The sequence below is a fragment of the Vespula vulgaris genome, chromosome 1, assembly GCF_905475345.1.
Source record: "Vespula vulgaris chromosome 1, iyVesVulg1.1, whole genome shotgun sequence".
Lineage (NCBI taxonomy): Eukaryota > Metazoa > Arthropoda > Insecta > Hymenoptera > Vespidae > Vespula > Vespula vulgaris.
In genome coordinates this window covers 15,596,196-15,621,920 of record NC_066586.1, presented here as the reverse complement: position 1 = coordinate 15,621,920, position 25,725 = coordinate 15,596,196, and the positions used below count along the sequence as shown (strand labels likewise).

The 25,725-nt window shown below is 34.1% G+C and overlaps 1 protein-coding gene across 8 annotated transcripts in view; it reads left to right on the top strand.

Annotated features, from left to right (window-relative positions):
* LOC127061766 (GATA zinc finger domain-containing protein 14-like) overlaps positions 1-25,725 on the top strand; it is a 148,947-nt gene that overhangs the window by 8,177 nt on the left and 115,045 nt on the right. For all 8 annotated transcript variants that reach the window (XM_050989150.1, XM_050989114.1, XM_050989104.1 and 5 more), the window contains one exon: positions 6,544-6,769. In XM_050989150.1, coding sequence (XP_050845107.1) covers positions 6,725-6,769 — 45 coding nt within the window. In that variant the 5' untranslated portion in view covers positions 6,544-6,724. The remainder of the gene's footprint in view (positions 1-6,543; positions 6,770-25,725) is intronic.

The following is a 25,725-nucleotide window of genomic DNA, read 5'->3' as shown; positions in this document are numbered from 1 at the left end:
TTATACAATTTAGATGTAAAATCATGATTTGCCGATGACATGGATATTCTTGAAAATTCTTTAACGAGCGAAATAAAAAAAAACACATATATATATATATATATATATATATATATATAAACAAGATAGACTTTGATATATAGACTTTAATCGTAGATCCTGTTTGTTCGTCTCGTTCCGTCTCGTTTGATATTAGAATGTTTATTATAACCGGCAATGCGTCAGAGCCAGGTATCTATGTACGTATCTCTGGTTTTGTCGGAGATGTTGCCGTGTGAAATAAAGCGAACGAAAATACATATTTCCATAGAAGAGAAGAAAAATCCTCGGGAACGGTTTCAGCGCACGAACATAATGTGAGCCATCCGACGAGGGTTCCATATGCAAACTCGAGGAATTCTTTTTATTATTTGAATACGACTATACGTTCAGGGAGTACTTATCAAAGGACTCTAATGACGTTAATTCTCTAATTAGCATTCATATTCGTCATTTGCATTTAGTCCGGCTAGCGTTCGTTTCACCGGTTGTTCTCTTTTTTTATTTTTTTTTTAATTTTTTTTTAATTTTTTTTTTTATTGGGATGGGAGGAGCGAAGAAAGGATTTTTTTTCTCTCTTTTTTTTTCTCTTTGCATTGAAATTTCAACAAATTTTTATTCGATCATACCTATCGTATATTTCTATACGAAAGACCTTGACCTATAATTTTTATCTTGGAATATTATTTATATGATTCCAGATTATAAAAACATAGATTTGTTAATTATTAGTTTTAATAATTTATTAAGTATCGCTTGTGTGTAAGGCCTTGATCTATAATTTTGTTCAAATTTTTCTATTATTACACAAGAAATAATTAATTTTTATAATTACGAGAAAGGTTATATTATCAAGAATTTCATCAATGTTATATAATATTTGATTTTGCTATTTTCTTTGTCGAATGAGGAAATATTTACTATATATTGTACTATATGTGGTATGCTTAACTGAATCCTGAATTTTAATCGACCACCATACATGCACACATACACACACACTCTCTCTCTCTCTCTCTCTCTCTCTCTCTCTCTCTCTCTCTTTAAACAACAAAATTAGAGTTAAATTAATTCAAGTTCTCGTTTTGTATCATATAATATTAAAGAACCAGTGTATGGAACTAAATTCGTTTAATCATAACTCACTTTTACAACTACGGTCCACATTAATTATCATTTGACGAGTCGAGCGGATTGTATCGATCGATGGATCAACACGATTGAAATTTTTTTTTTTTTCTTGGAATAATCTTTTCACAATTTCAACGAATACCTTATGTCGTTAAGAGGAAACGAGCAAGGTTAAACAATCTTTTAAATCAACTTTTAAATGTATGTGCATAATTATGAACGACGTGTATAATCGTCGAAAGTCAGGGACGTGGATTTATTTCATTATGAAAATTAATGTCGACTTCAACTTACTTAAGAGTTCCGGTGTCTATAATTATTAGCATTATTTTTTATATAAATACATACGCATTTACTCGTGTAGTCATGTGTATTTGTCTATTCTTATACATAAGTACGTATATATGTATACATCTGTGTATTCCTATAAGTGTGTGTGTATATATATATATGTATATATATTCGTATATGTACTTTGAATACTCCACCTTTTAAAGCTCAGGCTTGTCACCTATCTATATTATATACATATGTACAGAAACTGTGGTCGGTCGCAGGTGTAACGACAGCGACGGGCACGCCTGTATTTTCCTGCCTGCAGGATATCAGCACCGTTTTATAACCGTTCCAACAGAAGAAGCAGGACGACATTCCTTCGAGCAAGCTTTCTGTTCGATTCGAACGCGGATTATCGCGATTTTTTCTGTTCACCACAATGTTCTCGCTTATCAAATATACTAAAAAAAAAAAGAAAGAGTATCATCACGTTTTAAATCACGGATTGGAAGTAACCCTCTGTAAATCGATTTTTCTTTTCTTTTTTTTTTTTAGAATAAAAAGAAAAAAGATATATAACATATCGTACAATATGCAAAAAGAAAATTTATAGTAAATCAGTATACGAGATTTATAATATATATTATATAAAAAATATATAAAAAATATGTTATAAAATTCAAAAATATTAAAATAATACGCGCGCGCGCGCGTGTGTGTGTGTGTATGTAGAGGTTTAAATAATTTTTTTTTTAACATTGACAGAATATCAGCATGAAATCATTCTCTCTCTCACACACACGCTCGTTTCTTTAATATATTTTACATTTTCTCTTTTGTTGCGGACGAGAATTGGTGGAGATGGTAAAAGTGATAAAACACAAAGAAAAAAATGAGAAAGAAAGAAAGAAAGAAAGAAAGAAAGAAAGAGAAAGAAAAAAAAGAAACGAGAAAAGGACGTCGCTCACCGCATGACCAGGAATTTGTCCTGAATTCCGCGGACTGCGCCTTTCTCACGGCAGAGTGTTTTATCGGGTCTCTCGCAAAAGTGTGCTCGGCCCGGCCAAGCTCCGATACGGAAATCGCTTTTTCCTCGTTGAAAATTTATTGGACGTACCGCGATTCTCGCTCTTTGCCCCGTCTCCCATTTCCTCTTTTACCAAATCTCCTATTCGTTATGAACTCTAGTATCCCTCGTTTCTCTTCTCTCTCCTTTATTTCTTTTTTCTTTATTTTCTCTTTTATTTCCCTTCTCTGTATTTTTTTTTTTCTTTCAACGAACGAATCTTTTACCATTATTTGCTCTCTAAAAATTATTTTTATTGGAAATTTCTCTGCTAACAGAAATTTCGGATCACGAGGTATCTCGAAGAGATTTCATTGGTAGTTTCAATAGAAATGAAATTTGAGTTGCCGCCAATTTTGAACTTCGACCGTGCATTCAGAGATGGCGCTCGCTACGTTCTCATCCGATCGGACAAGTCGTTCGTTCGAAATCGTTTCTATGGGGTTAAGCATTAGACGAATTTGTAGAGATTTTCAAGATGAATGTCGCGAATATCTCCTTCGTATTATTGAATTTAGTTTAGAAAAATATCGTTATATAGTTCCGATCGTATTACTTCGCGTGCTCTTTAGAACTTATAACATATTTATACAAGCGCGAGACCGGATTAAGAAAGAGAAAGATATCGCTTATGAAACGTTGCGAAACTTTGAGAAGAGAAATTTATCCTAGGATAGAGATATATAGAAAAAGAGAAAGAGAGAAAGAGATACGATCTAGAAAAGTGAGAGTAGCACGGATTTGAGAAGACACACATAGTAGTGGGTTATCGACCGCTCTATTAAATATGCAACGCATAGAATGACATAACGAAGCTATGCCTCGTAACGAACGAAAGCGAACTAGCGATATCTAATTCATCTCGCGTATCTAGACGTTTGATAATTTAACGAAACACCGATGTATTTTACTCTATTTCATCGATAACGAGAGAGGGAGAGAGAGGGAGAAAATGAATATGTTAAACTGATAAAATGGTCGATCGTATGCGTTATAAAACGTGAACGCAGGGAAATTTATTTTGATAAGAAATTTTAATGATATAGAGGAAAACGGAAGAATGGAAACTTTGAATTAATTAATAAACGTTGAATGGTATTAAACGGAGATAACGTTTCGTTTCGTTGAATTTATTTATTAAACTTGTAACATTTATTTCTCATCGGACGTATATTTTCTGATAGAATCGACATGAGCTTTTCTTTTCTTTATCTTTTATGTTTTATAAAAAATAAAAAAAAAAAAAGAAAGAAAGAAAGAAAATTATGAAACGTATCTATATTGGGAATGATCGAATGTATCGATTTATTATGATAAAATCCGTTTAACGCGTTAATGTGTTAACAAATAGAAGTGAGAAACGATGGATCGTCGATCGCGAGAGAAATTAAATCCTTCGTTCGAATTCGGTTTAATAATTTATCGAAGTTGTTAAAAATTTGTTGAACAAGTTTTCACGGTTTTTCTTTTTTATTTTTTCTTTTTTTCTTCTTCTTCTTTTTGTTTTCTTTTTTATCACTGAATTTTTTGATCGCAGTTCCTTTTTATCATTGAACATTTTGATCGCAATCGATCTAGCAGATTAAAGGTATGACCTTTAGTACTATACTCGGCCATTTTACCGGAGAATTTTATTCGCTTCAAAGCTTTCGAAAGCATATCGATACGTTTCGAAGTATATAACTGGAATGTGCGTGCATCTCGAAGCTCGATCGATCGATCGATCAATCGACCAACCGACCGATCGATCTACCGATCGACCGATCGATTGATTAATCGATCGATCGACTAAAATCTGCACGTGCATGTCCACGTGTAATGCATATCTCGAAATATTCTTTTTTAATTTTTCTCTTTTTTTTTTCTTTTTTTTCCACTCTTTTTCACCCGTTTTTTTTCTTTTTTCTTTTTCTTCTTCTTCATTTTTTTTTACACGTATAACGCAGTCAATCCGTGGACCTACGTTATTCATCGACGGTGTATCGAAGGATAATTAAATATCTCCCTTCCCCCCTCCCCCTTTCACTCCTTCTCCTCCCCGTATATACTTCGCTTTCGCCTACATCGCCACATAGAGTTATTCGAGAGCACATCGAGCGTAAATTATTTTCCGATGCGAATTAATGCTTTTATTTAATTATTCGTATTTACGGTCCGCCGAGCGTAACGTAAACGCACAGCTACGAATTTTACATACTGGGCAGAAATCTTCTCGTGTCGCTTTTTTTTTTTTTTTGAATTTTTTGTTGTTAATTTTTAATTTAAAAAAAATTTTTAATTCTTCCTTTTTCCTGTTTCTTTTTTTTTAATTTTTTATTTATTCATCTTTTTTTCGTTCTTTCAATTCATTTTTATTTAGAGTACGTTTATAATATAGCACCCGACGAACACACTATCTCGATTCTCTCGAGAAAGAGTTCACTTCGAAATTTTAATTATATTTCTGTGACTTTTTCTTTCTTTCTTTCCGTTTCTTTGTATAATTTTTCTACTTGACGTTGCTCTTATTATCTAACCCATTTCTGATGCATATTTAATTATATTGATTGGATAAATATTGAAGTGAGAAATAATGATCGATCATAATTTATCGCGAAATCTCATGAAAAAGAAAATAAATAAGTAAAGAAAGAAAGAAAGGAAGAAAAAATCTCGAAAATTGAAGCAATAGAGTATCTTCGTCGTTTGTCAGTTTAGCGCTGCTTACCGCAAGTCTTACCTTGCTTTCACGATTTCTCGATTTCGAACTGCTCTCGAATCAGGTTGCAAACCTGCGAGAGACTCTCGATCGCCGATCCGTGACACCTTAACCGTTCGCCTATGTGCACATAGAAGTACAGAGATATACAAACGTACAAACACACACAGATACACAGACAGAGAGACACACAAATACATTAATAGAATCTAGCAATCGTCCGTGTGTTCGTTGGTATAAAACATCGAAGTTATGCGGCTTTTTCCCCTTCTCTCTTTTTCTCTCTTTCTCTTTCTCTATTTATCTCAATCTCTATCTCTATCTCTATCTCTCTGTCTCTATCTCTGTCTTTGTCTGTGTCTTTCTATACGCTTAGTGCGCATACTGGGTGTCCTTGCGGAATGAAAGTACCCTGGAAAACGTGACCTCTCCTTCGACGAATGAGTAATGCAAGTTGCCGGTTTAAAGCCTAAGCAGAAACCTGCCGAAAACATCTTTCCACGATTATCCTCGTATTATAATATATTGAAATGTTATAAATATTAAGAATAGTAAAAAAATATTACCCGTAAAAAAGTAGACCCTCATAAAATTTCGATGAATTTTATGAGATAGAAGAAGGAGGAAAAAATTATTTGTCTACGAACTTTATATATGTAAGTCGGATCCGATCGAAATCCTGTGCTTGTCACTTTCAACTCGAAATCTCGTTCTTTTTATTAAAGACGAAAAAGACTCATGAATAAAAGCCGTCGGTCTTCATAACGTTCGTCTTTATTAAACGTCCGGGGACGGTAACGCGATATTATTACCCGATTTCGTCGAGTTTCCCGACGAGGGAAGAAAAAAGCTATGAAACCGTGACTCTTAATGTCAAAGTATTTAGCATAAAAAAAAAAATAATAATAAAAAAAAAAGAAGATGAAAAAGCTTGTGCGCATTTAGGATAAGTCTAACGATAAGTGTTTTAATATTATTCCGAGTAGGAGGAATACTCGTGACGTTCTGTTAGGATAATAATTTTTAAACTTAAAATTTTTCTATTTGCACGTCTATACGTGTGTACGTGCGCGTGCATGTTTGTTCTTTTTTTTTTTTTTGAGAAAGAGAGAGAAATTAAAATTTATATCTTCTTTCTGTTTTTTCTTTTCTTTCTTTTTCCCCTTTTTTCCTCCCGATTATGAAAATGTTACCTCTTCTACGTTTTGGGAGGAAAAAAAAACCAGTTTAATTCGTAATTATGGATCGATTTGAATAAACTACAGGAATCTTGGAATTTGGAAAAGAGAACAGCCGATTTATCTTGCTTTTTTTTTGCCGCTTTTTGTTTCAGACCGAGAGAGAACGAAGAGAAAACAGGGAGAGAAGAGACGCGTTAGCTTCCGATTCCGAGCGTTCTCTATATCGGGAAAGTGGAGCGGCCACGTGAAATCCGGTCTCTGGTGGACAGAAAAATATGAGCATCTCGTGAAATCTGTGAACAAGTGGAGTACTCAGACCGAAGGGAGACGAACATGGAAACCGAGGAGCTCACGAGACTCGTCGACGAGATTTACAAGGTAAGAAGAAATACAATAATCATATTGAAATTAACGAACAAAATTATTAAATGATATTACAGCACCGAAAACAACGAAAGCGAAGAAACGAAAAAGAGAGAAAAAGAGAAAGAGAGAGAGAGAGAGAGAGAGAGGAAAAATGATAATAATGATAAGAGGATTTTCGAAGGGATGTTTCTTCCTTTTCACGAGTAAAGCAAACAAAATATTTTTTTCTCTCTTTCTCTCTTTCTCTCACTTTTTCAACAGCTTTGGAAACGTCTCCCATGGTTTGGCTCAGTGCCATAATTCCGTAGAATCCGTGAAACGTGCGTCGCAAAGGTGCTATCTAATTTTGTATTTTCCACCGTGTTCAATTGCGCGGGAAAATTCGAATTCCATGGAGGCCAACATGGTCCGATGTTAGAGGCTTGGTTGTGTTAACACTTTGAAACGACTCTCTTGGTCTAGGAAACGATGGAATTTTCCTAGAAATCGTGCAGAAAAGAGTGTCCTCTTAATTTAGCCTAGGAAGTGTGTGTGTCTAAATATATATATATATATATATATATATATATATATATATATATATATATGCGTACGTGTATATGTCTATACTTACGAGAAAGGTTAGAAGCCCTTGCCACAGAATTTCCCGATAGTTAGCTGTCGCCTAGGAAAATTATCCAGCTAGCAAGAGTAAGAGAGAGATAGATATAGATATAGCTAGCTCGGTTGGTTAGGAGAGTAGCTCGAAGAGGGTTGGTGTTGAAAGGAGAAGAAGGAGGGTGAGGTGGAGAAAGAGGAGGAGAAGGAAGAAGAGGAGACGCGCGGAAGCGAAAATGATTAGACGGCAAGTAATCTTATTAGTCGTTCGGCAGTCAAGCTTTCCTTCAAACTGCTATCTTCCATCCCTTTCTCCTTGGCATCAACCTTCTCACCTCTGCTGTTCGAGACGATGCTATTATCTCAGGAGAATGTTGTTGCCTTTTGTATATGGACCATCGGTTGGTCTCGTCTTTCTCCTTTGAAAAATTGATAAAATCGACTCGTTATCGTTCCTGTACAATCAATCGTCTCATCCTTCATATTTTTATTTGTTCGTGACAACGATCATGATTCTCGATAAAAATCTCTTTCGATTAGGGATTAAAGATTGATTTTATAATTTCTTTCTTTCTTCCTTTTTTCTTTCTTTCTTTCTTTTTATTATTATTATTATTATTATTATTATTATTATTATTATTATTATTTTTTTTTTCGTTTTGATTTCCATTATTAACTTCAACGATGATATTCTCGTTCCCTTGTAGTCTTTTAACGATGTGCCACGTACCAATTAGCTTGTGTACTTCGAAGAGATGTTTATAGAATTCTCTTGTAGTATACTTTGACGTAGAAGGATATTTTGAGGTAAAATTTCTTAGCAAAAGTAGTAGTAGTAATAGTAGTACTGGTAGTAATAGTAGTAGTAGCATTAGTAGTATTAGTAGTAGTAGTAAGAATACACACATTTCTCTTTGTGATAAAATAGTTTCTTATAAATATATCTATAAAGAGGAAAGACGTTTTAACGATCGAAGTATCGACTCGAACGTCTTTTCTCCATACTGTTATGAGCTTTTGTAATCTATCCCTTCAGAAATTTATAATACGGTATCTCTTGCACAATATCACAATATCGAAAGTGTTCTCTTCTTACCAATTAATGAGAGTTCTTGTTATGGCTAAAAAAGAATATATATATATATAAAAGTTATGAGATATATGTTCGAACGAACGAAATGGTTTAATTAATTTTCAAGGACGATTAGCAGAAAGTGATCCAAATTATCGATTTTCCCAGCTCTAGATATTTCTCTGTATCTCTCTCTCTCTCTTTCCTCTTTCTTCTCGATTAAACTCGTGTTCATAAATTCCATCCACGACAGAATGTTATTAACCGTAATTATCTACGTGGAGTTAGAAAAAAGAGAATTTCATCGGAAATTCCATGGCTTCCGTAACAGGACGATCTGCCGATAGTTGGACAAATAGTTTCTATACGAGTTTGTATCGTTCGTACATCGTTGACACGTACGAAATTAATTATATAAAAGTATAGTTAGAATTATTCGATATGTCCAACTTCGAATAAAGTTTGATATAATATCGATGGCGATCGATATTCCTGTAATTTCTTTTCTTTTTCATTTTCTTCTTCCATCTTTTTTTTCTTTCTCTTTTTCTTTTATCCGCGTATTTACACGAAGAGTTATACGAGTTATATACATTTATCCTTTCTTTTCTTTTTTTTTCCTTTTGTCTTTTCCTTTTCATCGAGTTAGTTGAACGATTACAAAAGTGTTAAAAAGGAGACTTGTACAAAATGATAAAATTAAAGAGGGTTGAAAGGTTTGGTAATTTATAAACTAAGCCCCTTAATTTTCACGATGTGAATATGACAATGGGAGGGTGGATGAGGTAGGGGGTTGAAAAGCACGCAGACACGCGATAATGCGAAAGGTACGGTGTTCACGCATGGCACGTGAGCTCAAGGGTGGTTTAGAGGGTGGTTTAGAGGGTGATCTCGATCGTAGATCGGAAGCCAATTAATATCTACCGAGTATCTATCTCCTCTTCTCCCTCCCTCCCTCCCCCTCCTCCTGCTATCGTTACTCCTACCCTTTCAGCCCTTTCCACTACGAGTCACCGGGTATATCCGGCCCCCCAATATCCTCGTTGAAACATAACCGCGTGTCTCATGATATAGTCTCGCCATGGGGCTCGCTTGTCAGCGAGCAGGACCCCATAAACCTCGTCACGCGATAGCTCCGTTAACTCTTGCTTATCCTCGTTAGTTTTATTCGATTCGATATCGAGGAAAACGTCGACTTTCGTTCAGTTATTCATTCATTCGATCGTTCGTTTATTCATTCTTACTTTCGCCTTTTTTCTCCTTTTTTTTCCTTTTTATTATTATAATTTCGCAGATGTATTTTTTGATCGATGAATAAATTCGAGAATGAATTGAAAGTTTTTGAAGTATTTCGTTGAAGTATTTTGAAACGTTTAACCAGTTATTAATTATTACAAAAAAAAAAAAAAAAGGAAAAAAAGTATTTTTAAAATCGTCCGTCGAAAAATTCATAACAAAGAAACAAATAGATAGATAGATAGATACATAGAAAGATAAAATTATTATCGCGACTTCGTAATCTAAATCATTCCTCCGAGTTTCTCAAGAGATTTAATGTAATAGATTAAAAAAAGGAAAACAGAAGTAAAAGTAAAAGAAAAAGTTTTATATCGAGCGATTAATACTTTTCATTGGATGAAACTCCGATTGAAATGGTTCTTTAAAGTTAAAATTATTGTCGTCTTCGGAGATTCGTACTTTTAATACCTTCTCGACTCTTCGAAGCTTTTAATCGGATAAGATGTTCCTTTTGCTTCTCATAGTTGGAAGAATAAAAGAATAAAAAAAAAAGAAAAAGAAAAGAAAGAAATAAAGAGGAAAAAAAAGAAAAAGAAAAAGAAGAAAGAATAAAGGCTGCTGTAGGCGATCGTTAAAAAAAGATGCACGTGTCGTTGATCGTGGTAGACCGCAAGGAACGCGAGAGAGCTTAGCACGTGTTCTAACGAGGGAGTTCTCGTTGTGCATGTTCATTAGGCCGTTCATTATGACTACTTGTCGACGGCACCCTCTCAGTGGTGCCTGCTGCTTTATATCCTTTCTTAACGGTCGAAGGGAATAATTTTTAATATCTTCCATAGGGTTGTCCGTTCGAACTCAACCCTTTTTCCCACCATTTTTTCTTCTTTTTCCTCTTCAAGAAAAGCTTCCTCCTTTTCTTGCTACTTCATTTTCTTTACTCTTCTTCGATACTCGCTAAAATTCGTTCTGGTAAATGCATTTTTTTTCTCCTTTTTTTTTTCACTTTTCCCGACCTTCTCTCTCTCTCCCTCTCCCTCTCTCTCTCTCTCTCTCTCTCTCTCTCTCTCTCTCTCTCTTTCTTTCTTTCTTTCTTTCACTCTCATCTTTTCCGTTTCCTGTACTTACTATTGGTCAGATCTTTCTGCAAAAAAAAAGAAGAAGGAAAAAAGAAAAAAAATTCATTACCGTGTCGCAATATGGCACTATGCCATTCGACCAAGCCCTCTACCCAACCCCCACTCGGAATGTCTTTTAGTGCTCTAGCCATTGTCGAACCATAGAGACGAACACCGTAATATCTTTTACTTCCTATGAGCGAAACGAGAGACTCTGGACCGAGCTATATCCTCTGCATCGAGAGATTTATTTTTTTCTTTCTTTCTTTCTTTCTTTCTTTCCTTTTTTTTGTTGCTTTTTCTTTTTCTCCTATTTTCCTAATAAAGAATCTCATTTTTCGGGTCGGCTTTTATTATTACGTATGTACATACGTACACGTTTACGTAAACGTGTACGTATTTACTTGTGTATATTGCACGTTAAATATATTCGTCGTAAATTTTCTTGATAAAAGGAAAAATGAAAAATGAAAAGAAAAAAAAAAAAACAACAAAGAAGACTGAGAAGATTTCTTATACGCACATGAAGAAATTGTCTCTATTGAAATTGAAATCCTTCTTTGAATTTATCGTAGTAAAAGAGAATTTGTATCGCAATTTAAGTTCGCAAACGTTAATACGAGTTTCCCGATGGTAAAACGTTGAAAATGCGGCAAATATAAAGGTAGGAAGCGAGGGCGACCGGAGCGTCGGGGATTGTTAATAATGAAATCTCGATGCAATTTCGATAAAATATCGTTCTAGAGTTCTACGTTACTCTCTCTCTCTCTCTCTCTTTTTATCTCTCTCTCTCTCTCTCTTTCTCTCTCTCTTTCTCTTTCTCTTTCTCTCTCTCTCTCTCGATTTCGAAGAACTCAATATCATTTACAGAGTTCTCTCTCTCTCTCTTTCTCTTTTTCTTTTATCTCTTTTTTTATCTCTCTTCATTGCGTTGGTCTCGTGAACTAGGTATAAAAAAAAAAAAAATAAAGAAAGAAAAAGAAAAAAAAAAAAAAGAAAAAGTTAATTATCTTCTTTTAATTTCACCGCTCTGCGGTAGCCAGCCGGTCGACAATGTCTCCGTGAATTTAATTAATGAGGCGTCCGCATGGGAATAAAGATCCGAGTCGATCGGTTTGCATGAAATTTCTCGGGAAATATAACGCAAAATTACGCTTACACACACCTGTGTGCTCGTGCATATACACATACGTACTATACTCTCTATATTTCTCGAGTCTCTTACTAAATTCAATTCTATATCGATTAAAATTACTTCATTTGTTACTCGAAATAGTCACGTTTTTTTTTTTGTACGCGCGTACGTTATTAAAATTTGTCATGTTTGTTAGAATTTTTCTTTGATACAAAAATCTGTTGAGGTGAAAAGAGATTTAAAAAATAGAAATACAGAAAGAAATAAGATAACAATAATTGCAACTTGCTTCCAAGTTGTCATATATAATTTTGTACTGACAATTGAAAGTCTTTGAGAAAATTTCTAAAAACTTTTATTTATATATATATATATATATATATATATATATATATTAATAAAAAAATATATATTTTTTTATATTTATAATTTTTTTATATCATTTTTTCATTACATATTAATTTATAATTTTATATATATTTGCTATTGTACGAAATTAAGTATATTATAAAAACTGTTGTATACATACATACATACATACATACATACATACATACATACATACATACATACATACATACATACATACATATATACATATCTTTTTATTTGAACAATCATATTTTATTGGATTTGATTTGTCAAGGTAGACACGAAATCGAGTCACGATTTTTCTATTTACAAGACCAGCTCCCAAGATCTCCGAATCGATAATCGAACTTGAAAGGAATTTCGAACGTTCTCTCTCTCTCTCTCTCTCTCTCTCTCTCTCTCTCTCTCTCTCTCTCTCTCTCTCTCTCTCTCTCTCCTCTCGTTCTCTCGCAATCACGGAATGACGTCAATTCTCCTAGTGATTTCGTTCGATCGGAATGCGAAGCTCGACGTCTCGATGTTACTGCTGCGTTCGTTTTGCGCTCGATAAACGAGACGACGATAGAACGAGCAATCGATGTTCACACGAGCACGTTATCGAGACAACACATTGTGGTCATCCGAGAAGGGATACGCATCGTTGAGAATGGAAACTGGAAACGACATTTCTTTATCGATTTCAATGTACCTTTGTATAATAGTTTCTTTAGAAATTTCTCAAGAGAAAAGAAAAAAACGTAAGAAAAAAAAATTTGTTCGAAATTTACATCAGGTATATGTTTTCTTTTTTCTTTATGATCTTTGAAATTATTCGTTCGAACAAACTTTGTATATCGATTTTCTTTCTAATCTCTTCTAATCGCCCATCGTAAACGTTCAATTTAACCTACTAATTAGTTCAATTAGAAATTCGTTGTAATATCTCCGTTTAAGACGTGGACGTAAATTAGTTGGAGAATTTCTAATCGGAAGATTCTTCATACTTTTCTTGGAGATTTGTTAATCGTTTGAATTATTAATCGAGCACGTTTCAATCTTAGGTATACCTTTCAATTTACCTTTTTTCTTCTTTTAACGCACGAGTTATCTTAAGAATTTCTAAATAGACGATACTAAAGAATTTCTTTCGAGCGTTAATTAAAAAAATCTTAAAACTATTAATCGAAGGTATTGCGATAACGAAGATTCTGAGATTCATAGATATTTTTTTCTAATATTTTCTAACGATCCATCGTACGTTTTGATAGATTTATAAATTAAATCGATTACATAGAAATACTTTCGTAAAGTTTCAAAAGGCAAAATATAAAGAAACCGATCTCGCAGTTATCGAGTTAAAGATTGAAATTAATTGGGTTAACCATCGAGAGTATTTTATTATTAAAATTAACGATATATCGTTAATTTGAAACGTATCGTTACGGTCGATTTTTATCTTAACTATAGATCGATTTATTTCGAATCAGCGACATGGAAGTCCATTGAATTCTTAAAGTCTACGTGGACGTACGTATGTCGTTTATTGAACTGATTGAAATCGAAATTCAGAGTGGTCAAGAATGGAAAAATAAGGGCTGGATGGAATGCAGGGTGGAAGGGAGAGAGGGAAAATAGAGGAAGCCGATGATGGTCGATCGAGAAACGAGTAAACGTCGAAGAAGCTGGCTACTCGCCAATTATACTTTTATCTATTCAGGGGATGGCCTTCCGTTCAGGGACGTTTCATGCAAATTCGTGGAGCATGTCGAGTGAATTTATAACATTTAAAAAAAAAAAAGAAACGAAGACAAGAAAAAAAAGGAATAGAAAGAAACAAGAATAAAAGGAAGAAGATACGAATTTTTACCGTTTGTGCGTATTTTTTCTTTCTCTCATATTTTTTTTTTTCTTTTTTTTTTCCTATCTTATTTCTTTATTTATTTATGTTTGAAACGTTTTTGCATGTGCCAGGAAACATGATTCTTGTAGTATCCTCGAGTTTTATTTAAATAATAATAATAATAATAATAGTAGTAGTAGTGATAGTAATAATAATGATGAGGGTTATGATCATGATGATGATGATGATGATGATGATGATGATGATGATGATGATGATGATGATGATGATGATGATGATGATGATGATGATGATGATGATAATAAATTATTCATAGGTTGAGAATATTAAGAATATTTTTTTTTATAAATGTTAGATACGTGATAGAAAAATGTAATTTTTGCAATCGGATCGTAAATTAGATTGCAAAAGAATCACTTAAGTAATAATAATAATAATAATGATAATAATAATGATAATAATAATAATAATAATAATAATAATAATAATAATAATAATAATAATTTACTTAAATAATAATAGTAATTTTTTTTTGTTCATGGGAATATCGTCTGTGCGAATATACGTAGGAAAAAGATTTATGCATCCAAGCAAATCATATATTCGATAGCAAAAAAGGATTTGTGTTTGTGAGTTTAATGATTATTCGTAGGTAGTATATAAGTAAGTACGCTCGTCGGTAGGCGTAGCAAGAAAAAGCACTCGAGTGGAGGCACTCTTAACACGTGATTTCAGCCATTGTACCACGAATGCTTTCTTTGCACATTCTAGCGATAAAATAGGTGTACATTTTATGACGTTACGCGTGGCGAAAGGCATCGACGAAAAAAAAAAAAAAGAAAAGAAAAGAAAAGGAATACGCCCTCGTATGACTGTATCAGACGACTAACGCATTTTTCAACGCACTCGATTTTTTATCATTTTTTATTTCTTTTTCTTTTTTTCTTCTATAAATTTTTATTAAAGCAATTATCTAAAATATAGACCTTTCGATAAGAAAAATGTTCGAATTCATACGGCGAGAAGTTTACGTGCAATTAAGTCTTAAATATTTCATGTTGTTTAATTCGGAATATATTATAATTTAATTTGATATTAAATTAAAAAAAAAAAAAAAGAAAAAGAAAAGAAAAGAAAAGAAGAAAAAAAGTGATAAACAGAATTTTGTGATATAATACTTATTTAATAGCTAGTACGATATTATACTTTCTCTCGCAAATTTGTAAAACCAGGAATTATAATATTAATAACGAACTTCATATCAGATGGTCGTCCCGAGCAAATAGAACAGGAATAATAATGTTAATCTTAACAGCTGGCGATATAAAAAATATTTTTCTTTCGATATCTAAAAAAAAAAAAAAAACAAGAAAAAAAACAAAATAAAATAAATTATTTCATTAGTTAATAACCGACTCTTTATATGGGATAATCGACGAGAAAGGAGGTTAAAAAAAAAAGAAAAGAAAAAAGAAAGAAGGTTAATAATATAGAGCGAACTTTTTCATTACTTTTCGAGGAAATCGTCGAATTGCAGGGGAGTGCGTGCACGCGGTGCACGCGGTAGCGAAGTGGATGTTTTCCTGGCTTTAGGAATTCCATATGAATATTTATGGGAAGCCATCTCGACCTGGGCGCGGTGGATGGAATCCTATCCCTCTCTCTTCCTCTCTCTTACATATACTAGATTCTTCTCTCTCTCTCTCTTTCTCTCTCTCTTTTTCTATCTCTCTCTCTCTTACGTTAGTTGGTATCTACCTTCTCTTTCTATCTTTCCACGATACGTCTATCTCTTCCTTTATTCATTATAACGCGTCGTAGTAAATTTTCTTCCATGGAATATCGTTAAATCCCAAGAGGATGTGCGGATGGAAATGTCCGGCACACACGGAAGGATGAAATAAATAAATAAAAAAAAAAAGAAAACAATAGAAAGAAAGAAAGAAAAAGTAAAAGAAAAAAAAAAATATTGAAAAGATAGAAGAAAAAAGATATCAAACTTGTTTTGTTTTCTTTTTCTTTCTTTCTTTCCTTTTTTTTTCGTTTTATCTTTTTCAGTTCTTTTATTATTCGAAGAGAAAGACAGAAAGAGAGAGGGAGGGAGAGAGAGAGAGAGAGAGAGAGAGAGAGAGAGAGAGAGAGAGAGAGAGAGAGACAAACTGAGATAGAAAGAGTCATCTCCGAAGTTAGAGATCACTTAAACGATTTCTAGAATATCCTCAAGAAATATTTTTTCAATGATCCAACAGATGTCGGAACAAATTGTAATTCTTTTTTTTCTTGTAACATATGGACGATCGAGAAAATGTTAAAGGAAAGAAATCGTGCGATATCGTTTCAAAGGATTTTGCGAACGTATAGGGATTACTATGCGAATGGAAATTCTTGAAGAAACGAGAGAAAGAGATAGATAGATAGATGGATAGGTAGATAGAATAGATAGATATATAGATATATAGATAGATAGATAGATAAATAGATAGATACGTGTTCGATCGTATCGAATACACGTAGGAGCCTAAACCTTCGCGAATTTACAATCGAATTCTATGCTATCGGAATCGACCAATTGAATCGAGTTGGCTAAGAGAATTAGGGATGAGTATGGGGGAGGGGATGTCACTTTATTTGACATATAAATCTATCGAACAAATGTACGAGAGAAAAAGAGAGAGAGGGGGGGAGAAACGAGCACAGTTGTATCACAGTGTCATGAAGCGAAATACAATTGCGATGTTACGTTAAAGTAGATATTGGTAGCTCGTAAAGTCGAAGTGGCAATAGTATTTTAGTGTACTACAATGTTTAGGATTGATATAATTGCAGTATATCGTAATGTATCGTGAGTGGACGTACAAATGGTAGCTTTTATGAGATGAGCTTTCGGCCGTTTTAATAATAAATACTAGTAAATCGTAGGGTAATCGTAAAGGATCAAAATGTTTCGATATTTATCGATATTTCATGCGTTTAACTTTAGTTCCTTAAATCTTTAAATTTTATTTTTATTGAATAATAAAAAAAAACTGGTTTATCGAATGGAAAATTGGTCGACTAGGGTTTAATCGGGTAGCCCAGAGCCGACATTAAACGATATAATTTACTATTGGGTGAAAAAAAAAAATAAAGTAGCACATTTTTCTCGACGGATCCCTCTCGTTACGTTACGTTTTCTCTTGATCAAACGAGATCGAAGATTCGATTTGCTCGCGAGTCGTCTAACTCGGTTGATCTTCGTACTCGAAGATTCGTGTGACGAAGAGGGCAAAAAAAGAGATCACGTTTTAACCATAAACGCTCACCGATATCACCTCCTGCAAAGTTGCTTCTGGCAACTATGATACCAACTAGTTTTCCTTCGAATTTTTCTTTCGTTTTCGTTTCCCTACGGTGAAACGTTTTACGGTTTCAGTACGCGGAGCATGACGGTAACTTATGCATCAGATCACCGTAGCATCTCATTACCAAGAACGAACTCTTTATTGACCAACACAGTGTTACACTTTCACTGATCGACTAGATCCTTCTTATATACGAAATAATGTAAATCTCGTGAAAAATGTCCATATCTGTTAGAACTTTCTCATTCAATAAAATATTATAATAATGATAGTGCGAACGTATAAACATATTTTATATATATATTTTTCTTTGTTTTCTTCCTTTTTTTTTTTAATATAGCAAATTGTATCTATATTATACAAATTTTTAACGATACATTTTTTTTTTTTTTTGATATAGCAATGATCATACAATGAACGATTTTATATTTATAATAAACAATTTTTAGATATATTTTAATTGTTTTTATAGGAAATTATTTCCTATAAAATTTTTTCCGAGAGAAAAAAAAATACATAAAACAACCGTTTGTCAGGGAGGAAATTCTTCTTGGAGAAGATATAATACGATTTGTTACGGTGGTCTGAAAATTTTTCTTTTTTCTTTTTTTCTTCTTCTTTTTTTTTTTTAAATAAGTATCACCGGTTCTCGTCTTATTTAAAATTCCTTTTCTCTTCGCGAAGAAGAGTAAAAAGAGAATAGAGAAGTGGAAGACTTGCTATCGACGCGTTATCATCGATCGCTCGGAATACCGTGAAATTTTATATCACCGTCTGCTTTTAAATGCTATAGCTCGTCTCGTTTCTTCTCGTTCGTCTCGTTTCGTCTCGTCTCTTCTCGGCTTGTCTCGTCGTAACGGTAGCAGCCACGGAGAAAAGGACTCTTTTGAGGGCAAGAGGAACATCCAACCTTAATGGGGAATAATAACCAACGTGGTCGTGAGCGAACTATACCTACTTTGCGAGAGATACCAGGGAATATAACAGGGGCGTATATATATATATATATATATATATATATATATATATATATATAGTATGTATGTATGTATGTATGTATATTATATATATATATAAAATATATGATATGATATATGTATTATAATGTAATACTATATTATATATATTTATATATAATATATTGTATACTTGTAGTAAATGTTAGATCGATTTTTACAACTCGAGTTTTTATTTTTAACGAGATATCTACGGTACGAGTGATTTAATTGACGTCATTGATTAATAAGATGCACCTGTGTACTGTTTCAAAAAGGACAAAATTCATCGTTTCTTTTACATTCGTATTCATATGTTTCCTTTCTCTTATATATATATATATATATATATATATATATATATATATATATATATATACATACATACATACATACATACATACATACATACATACATACATACATACATATATATTTTCCTTGACATCCATATATATATATATATAAATATATATTTGCATACGTGTGTAGATAGGTATAAAAAGGAAATCTAGACGTTTCATTAAAAGCTCGAATAAAATTTTAATTAAACACTCGTTCGAATGCGAACTCTCCCTTCCTCCCTCCTTCTTTCTCTCTCTCTCTTTCTCTCTCTCTCTCTTCTCTTTCTCTTTCTCTTTCTCTTTAGGTACATCGTTTTTATTACTGTATACCTTCTTTTTTCTTTTCTTCTTTTCAGACTGTCTCCCCACTGTCAAAATGAATTTTTCTGGATTATAATATGTCTACCATGTACGAGTGTTTTTTGTCTCGATTACGAACACACTTGCCTTTCGCATAGAAGCAAAGTTTGTGATCTTAAAAATTCATTTTAAGATGTTGATAAATTTAGGTGACCTAGTCGTTTCAAAATCATATTGTAACGTATGAAATATATATATTTATTTTTATCAAAATTATTTCAATTAAAAAAAAAAAAAAGAGAGAGAGAAATAAAAAGAAAAGAGAAAAATCGCGTGTATCTGTAAGATCGATCGAAACTTTCACAAGGTTTAATGTACATTTCACATGATTAGAAGATGATACTTAGATACACACGGGCGCTTTTCAAGCTGGATGAGAATTGATTTTTACGATCGCATTCAGTTTATAGACGAAAGGATAATAGGAACGGTCCGTTATGCGTTCATTCGATTATACGGCCCTGATCTTGCGGGGATCCGCGTTTTAATGGGCAAGCTGTTGTCGATCTGCGCTCTCTCTCTCTCTCTCTCTTTTTCACTGAGGCGAAAGCGACTTTCTCGTCGGTCTACCGACCGATCTTTTGCTTCTTCGAGTGAAGAGTTCCTTGACGATTTTATACTAGAGAAGTTTTTAACATAACTTCTTTTCTTAGCCTATCAAGACGGTCGACATTTCTCTCTCTCTCTCTCTCTCTCTCTCTCTCTCTCTCTCTCTCTCTCTCTCTCTCTCTTTCTCTCTCTCTCTCTCTCTCTCTCTCTCTCTCTCTTTCTCTCTCTCTCTCTCTTTATTTTCACCACTTCATTTGGCTTGTTTTTCTAATTTTTAAAAAAATTTATTATTATTATTATTATTATTATTATTATTATTATTATTATTATTATTATTATTATTATTATCAGCATAATTCTTTTTACTTTTTAAAATATTTTTTATTAGAGCAAACTTTCTCTCTTCCTATGATGATTATCTTCGAACGATTATTACGAGATTTCTTAACGAGAACGTCGAGCAAACGTGTAACTTCCGTCATTGTTTGTGCAGGAAGTAGTTATTTGAATTCTTGATTTATAGGTTTCACTTCGTTATTTTTATTAATAATTAGATATAAGGAGCATCCGATGTAGAATACCGTTTTAGAGCTTAGGTTAGCAAGAAATATTGAATTATTGGACGTATTTTGAAAGATGTAGGTAGATTGGTATTAAGTATTGTCAGATCGAAGGACATGAGAAGGAAGATAAATGCTTGCTATATGCTTTTGGTTATGAAGGAGATGGAGGGGGGGGGGGGGAGAGAACTGGTAACTGAATTACCAATGGACCGTAACACACACACACACACACACACACACACACACACACACACACAACTACATACATGCATACATATCTAACATTCCAATTCCTGTTTACGCTTTGCAGAATATCGAATGTTGTGTAAGGATTAATCATGAAGAAAATAGAGGAATTTGTTCTCTCTCTCTCTCTCTCTCTCTCTCTCTCTCTCTCTCTCTCTCTCTCTCTCTTTCTCTTTCTCTTTCTCTTTCTCTCTTTCAGTCTCTCTCTTAGTCTCTTTGTAAGAAAATAGTGGAACGCATCAGGAATGAGGATAAAAAAAAAAATTAATTGAAGTGTGCCATGGTCGGCAACCTCTACGATTGGTCCCATAAAATTAGACTTAATTAAAGGAATTAATGAGATTTTAAACAGCTTTTGGTAATTATGGTAATTCACAAAGAAACTCTCTTTTTGTTTCCCATTTCATTCTTATTCCTTTTTTTTCTCTTTTTTCTTCCTTTTTTGTTCGTCTTCGATCTATCATCTTCTAAGATTTACCTGTAATTTTGACTACAATTTCTTTTTTTTTAACCGTGTACCGTTATTTTTATTTTTATTTTTTTTTTTCATATCTCCGATTACAAAAATGAAGAATGCAGTGTAACTGGTTTTTTCTCTCATTTTCGATCTGTCATCCTCTAAGATTTACATATAATTTTGAGTACAATTTTTTACGGTGTACCATTTCTTTCATATCTTTGATTGCAAGGATAAAGAGAGCAGTGTAACTGGTTTTTTTAATTTCTTTTATTTTTTTTTATTTATTAAGTAGGTCAAAAGCCGATTGAAACTCGATACTTCCTTGTGTATTCATATATATACATACATACGTGTGTGTATATATATATATATATATATATATATATATATATATATATAATATAATATATAAGTACGTACGTACGTAAGTATGTATGTATATATATACACACACACATTTGTACGTGTACATGCATATGTATGCAGAGAACGTAGGTATGGTACGGCAGCGAGACAGGTTGTGCAATTGCAGCTGCAGGGAGAGACATGTACCTACACGTGCAACGTTGATATAGCGAGAAGGTCGTAGGTGGTCCCAGGTGGGTTAGTCGACCAACGGGTTTCCAGTTTGTCGTCCAACGGTTTCGCAGAAGCGAAGATACTCTTCCTGTCGTGAGAGATAAAGTGACGACCATACCGTTTCACATCACAAAATGCTATGATGTTTCCCTTACGAAAACTCGATTATTTTCTAGCTTTATATCAATATTGTTACTTCATTAACAACCTGGTTTCTATCTATCTATCTATCTATCTATCTATTTATCTATTTATCTATCTATCTATCTCTACCTCGCTCTTCATTTCTCTTGTAGTCTATTGATGGAACGTTAGTAGTACCAACCTTGTTTCTCTTCTCTTTTCTTTTGTGAGTTTTCTCTTTTATGTACTCACTCAACCTTCTTGTTCCACGTAAACTCATCGAAAGCAATTTTAGAAAGTCAAATAACCTGGAAATTAATCCAACGCTATTGTCAAAGTCCACATTATGTTATCTCATAATGCCAGTCTTTTGAGTAGGTCAAGACATAAACCAATAGCAACTTTTTATTCCGCAGAAAGAAATACAATACGATCGTTTACTTACTCTTACTCGGTGGCAAAGATTTTTCTTTTTAAATGAAAATGTCATGATATACTAATCATTTCTTTATTATTATTATTTTTCTTTTTCCTTATTATTATTTTTCTTTTAAAAGAAATAGATTCATTATCGTGTTTATTTCGTCGTATCGGTATAAGTTCAGTTTCTTAAACAACTTCGACTACTTATCCTGAAAGGATCTCCAAACTACTCTCTGGATGGAACTAAACAATCTTATTCGTTGCACGCGCAGAACTGTGGGGATATCAAGGGATGTAGGGAATTACGATTTATCTGCGTCCGCCATTGCATTTTCTACTATGATGAAGTAGTACCGAGAACAACGGCATTGGTTGTAACATTGAAGATAGAGAGAGAGAGAGAGCGAGAGAGAGAGAGAGAGAGAGAGAGAGAGAGAGAAATAAAGATAGATAGATAGAGAGAGAGAGAGAGAGAGAGAGAGAGAGAGAGAGAGAGAGAGAGAGAGAGAGAGAGAGAGAGAGAGAGAAGCTTCAAGGGAGTTAGTCCCCAGTATACATTCTTGGTATTTCAGAGGCTTTTGGACAATGTCGTGGTCATGCTATGAAGCAGGAGAAAGATAGATAGATAGAGATAGAGAGGGAGAAAGAGAGAGAGAGGACAACGAGCATAGATCCAAAGGATACGTCGTATAGATCGCAGCTGGACCGTACACTGGCCTCACGGCAAATGCAATTAAGGATTACGCGGGCAGCCGTAATCGTTCGAACAATGCCGGACTTTTACTCCCGATATTATCACGTCTCGGTGCTATTGTACCATTGTATTCTAGGTGATACTAAATCGAAATAGCGAAGAGCTGGTAAAGATAAAAAGAAAGAGAGAGAGAGAGAGAGAGAGGACGAAGATAGGGAATAAAAGAGATAGAGAAAGCTAGGAAAGGTGAGAGGAGTTAATGTAAGACAAAGATACATAGGTATATATAGTTAAAGTCTGTACGTGTGTACCTATTTCGTGTATGTGTCTATGTATCTGTGCTTGTGTCCGTGTCCGTGTATCTGGGTTTGAAAGAGAAGCAACGGTATCTTTGTCCCTTTCTCCACTATTCGTGGAAGCTGCTTGGCTCCAGGGTACTAAGAGAGGGTTGCGTAATTTCTACGAAGTTAGTCCACCGTTGCCAATCTCCCTGATCTATCCGAATCACGTTTGACCGATTGGCAAACACGATAAAGATTCTATGGTTTGACCTGCCTTTTCGGAACAATTCCAAGTTTCTTCCTATATCTGGAAACTTGGATATTTATAATCCATCTTGGATTATCGTATCGTTAATAACATTATTTTCGTGTTCCTTCTTGGTTTATATCATTGAAGTACTCGATTTGTCGGATATCGTTGTTGTTAGCTTTAAGAGATTAATTTGTTACAGCCGAGATTAAAGATAATGAGATGTGTCGGATTTTTTTTTTCTTTTTTTTTTAGTCAACGCGATAAACGAGCCATCGCGAACGAGATGAGATAAATCTGCAATGGCGGATATCTTGTAATTTTATTAGATATGTTATATATATATATTTTTCTCTCTTTATCATCGTCGTTATTATTATTATTGTTGTTATTATTATTATCTGGAAAAGTGAAGCAATTAATAAACTCATTATCAGAATGGAAAACGTCTCGAATCTTTTCTCTTAAAAGATCTTCGAAACGGAAGAGATAAATTTGAAGAAATTGTAATTATTACTTCCATTCGCAATTACGTATCTCACTCCGTTTGTTTTCTCGAAGCGATTCGAAGAGATCTTTCGAAGAACGTGTTTCATCGAAGCGTCTTTCACCGATCGAAACGGAAACGAACGAAAGAAGGAAAGAAAGTATAAGAATGGAAGAAAAAAAAAAAAAAAAGAAACAAAAAAGAAAAAAAAAGAAAAGGACAAAGTAGATAAATGGAACTATTTCGTGACGATAAACGAAAGGAGATATCGCCGTTTTGAAGTCGGCATTTTTCCTTTGATGGTTCTCCGTGATCTAATTAAGGCTAGACTTTAGCTTTTCTCTTCCGACCCCTTCTCAAACGATAATTAGCGAATTTGTCGAGATTCGAGCGTAAAACGTCCAGTATTCGAGGAGCTAAAGCTGAGTAGAAAGAGAGAGAGAGAGAGGGAAAGCTTGTTGCTTGCGTGACCGCTTTATGAGTCAGCTCTCTATTCTCTCTATTCTCTCTTTCTCTCTCTCTCTCTCTCTTTCCCTCTATTTTACCCTCTTTCACTATCCCCTTTTTCTAACGACGAACATGAGAAAAGAAGGGAGAAGGAAAAAAGAGAAAAAAGAGAGAAAACGTACCCAACCGGAGTTGCGTGTTTTAATATACTTTCCAGTGTTATGTCGTTAACGCTTAATTAGATCGAGTAATACAATTAATTAAACGCGATCGAAAGGGAAACGATGAAATTGTACGTTTCTATCTATCTTTTTTTTTCCTTTTCAAGAAACTTTATAGGGTTGTTCCCTTCTCTCTCTCTCTCATTCTCTCTCAGCTTTAATCGATAAACTGTCCTACCCACGAATCTCTTCAATTTCAATTTGCTCGATTTAACGACCACCTATAATATAATTATTATCAATACGCGAGTCATCGTCGATTCCTCTTCTTCTCTTCTTCCTCTTCCTTCTCCTTCTTCTTCGAAAATACAAGCACTTATTTACTCACTTACTCACTTACATACTTACATACTTACTTACTTATGTGCTTACTTATGAATCTCGTTAATCTATCACGCGATATTAATTACTACGATCGATATATTATCTTCCTTGTCACGAACAATTCCTTTTGCAACGTCACTCTATACTTGTTCTTGTTTTTCTCTTTCTTCTTCTTCAAAGACTGCCAGACTGTTCGAAACCCTTCGATACAACATACCTTCCGAATGCCTTTTATATTTCTAGCATCGAAAGCGTTGGATGATAGTTTTTCGGCTGAAGTCAGGCTTGACGTTAGTTGCTTGGCTGCAACCGACAAGAGGTAGGGGGAGGGGGTGAAGGGTGGAGAGTAAGATGGAGAGAGGAGGAAAGAGGGAAGGGAGTGTTGGTAAAGACGAAAGAGAATGGACGAAGGGGGGCAAATGGGGTAGGTATGGCTAAGGTTAGATGAAAATCGACGTTGCTGTACACTGTGTTTTCGACGCTAAAACTTCGAAGGTTGCCGATGACTGGGCGATAAAGTCCTGCCAAGAGTTGCCTGCGTAGACTCGAAATTAACGATCGACTTGCTTCTACCTTCACCTTTCCCCTCCCTTCGCACCCAACGAATAGAAAAGACTATTTTACTTTCTTTGACTGCTATCGGTATCTTTCTATCTCTATCTCTAACTCTCTTTCTCTCTTTCTCTCTTTCCCTTTTTCTCTGTGTGCGTCTTCGACTATCACGTATTGTCGAAGACGAAACGATGCGCAGGGTGATTCGAATTCTCAAGTAGAAGTACCGATAGAGAACTAGGAGAAAAGTTATAGTACAGTTTCCTTCTCTCTCTCTCTCTCTCTCTCTCTCTGTCTCTGTCTCTTTTGCTTACTCTCTCTCTCTCTCTCTCTTATGGTCTAGCGTTCGTCGAGCTTTT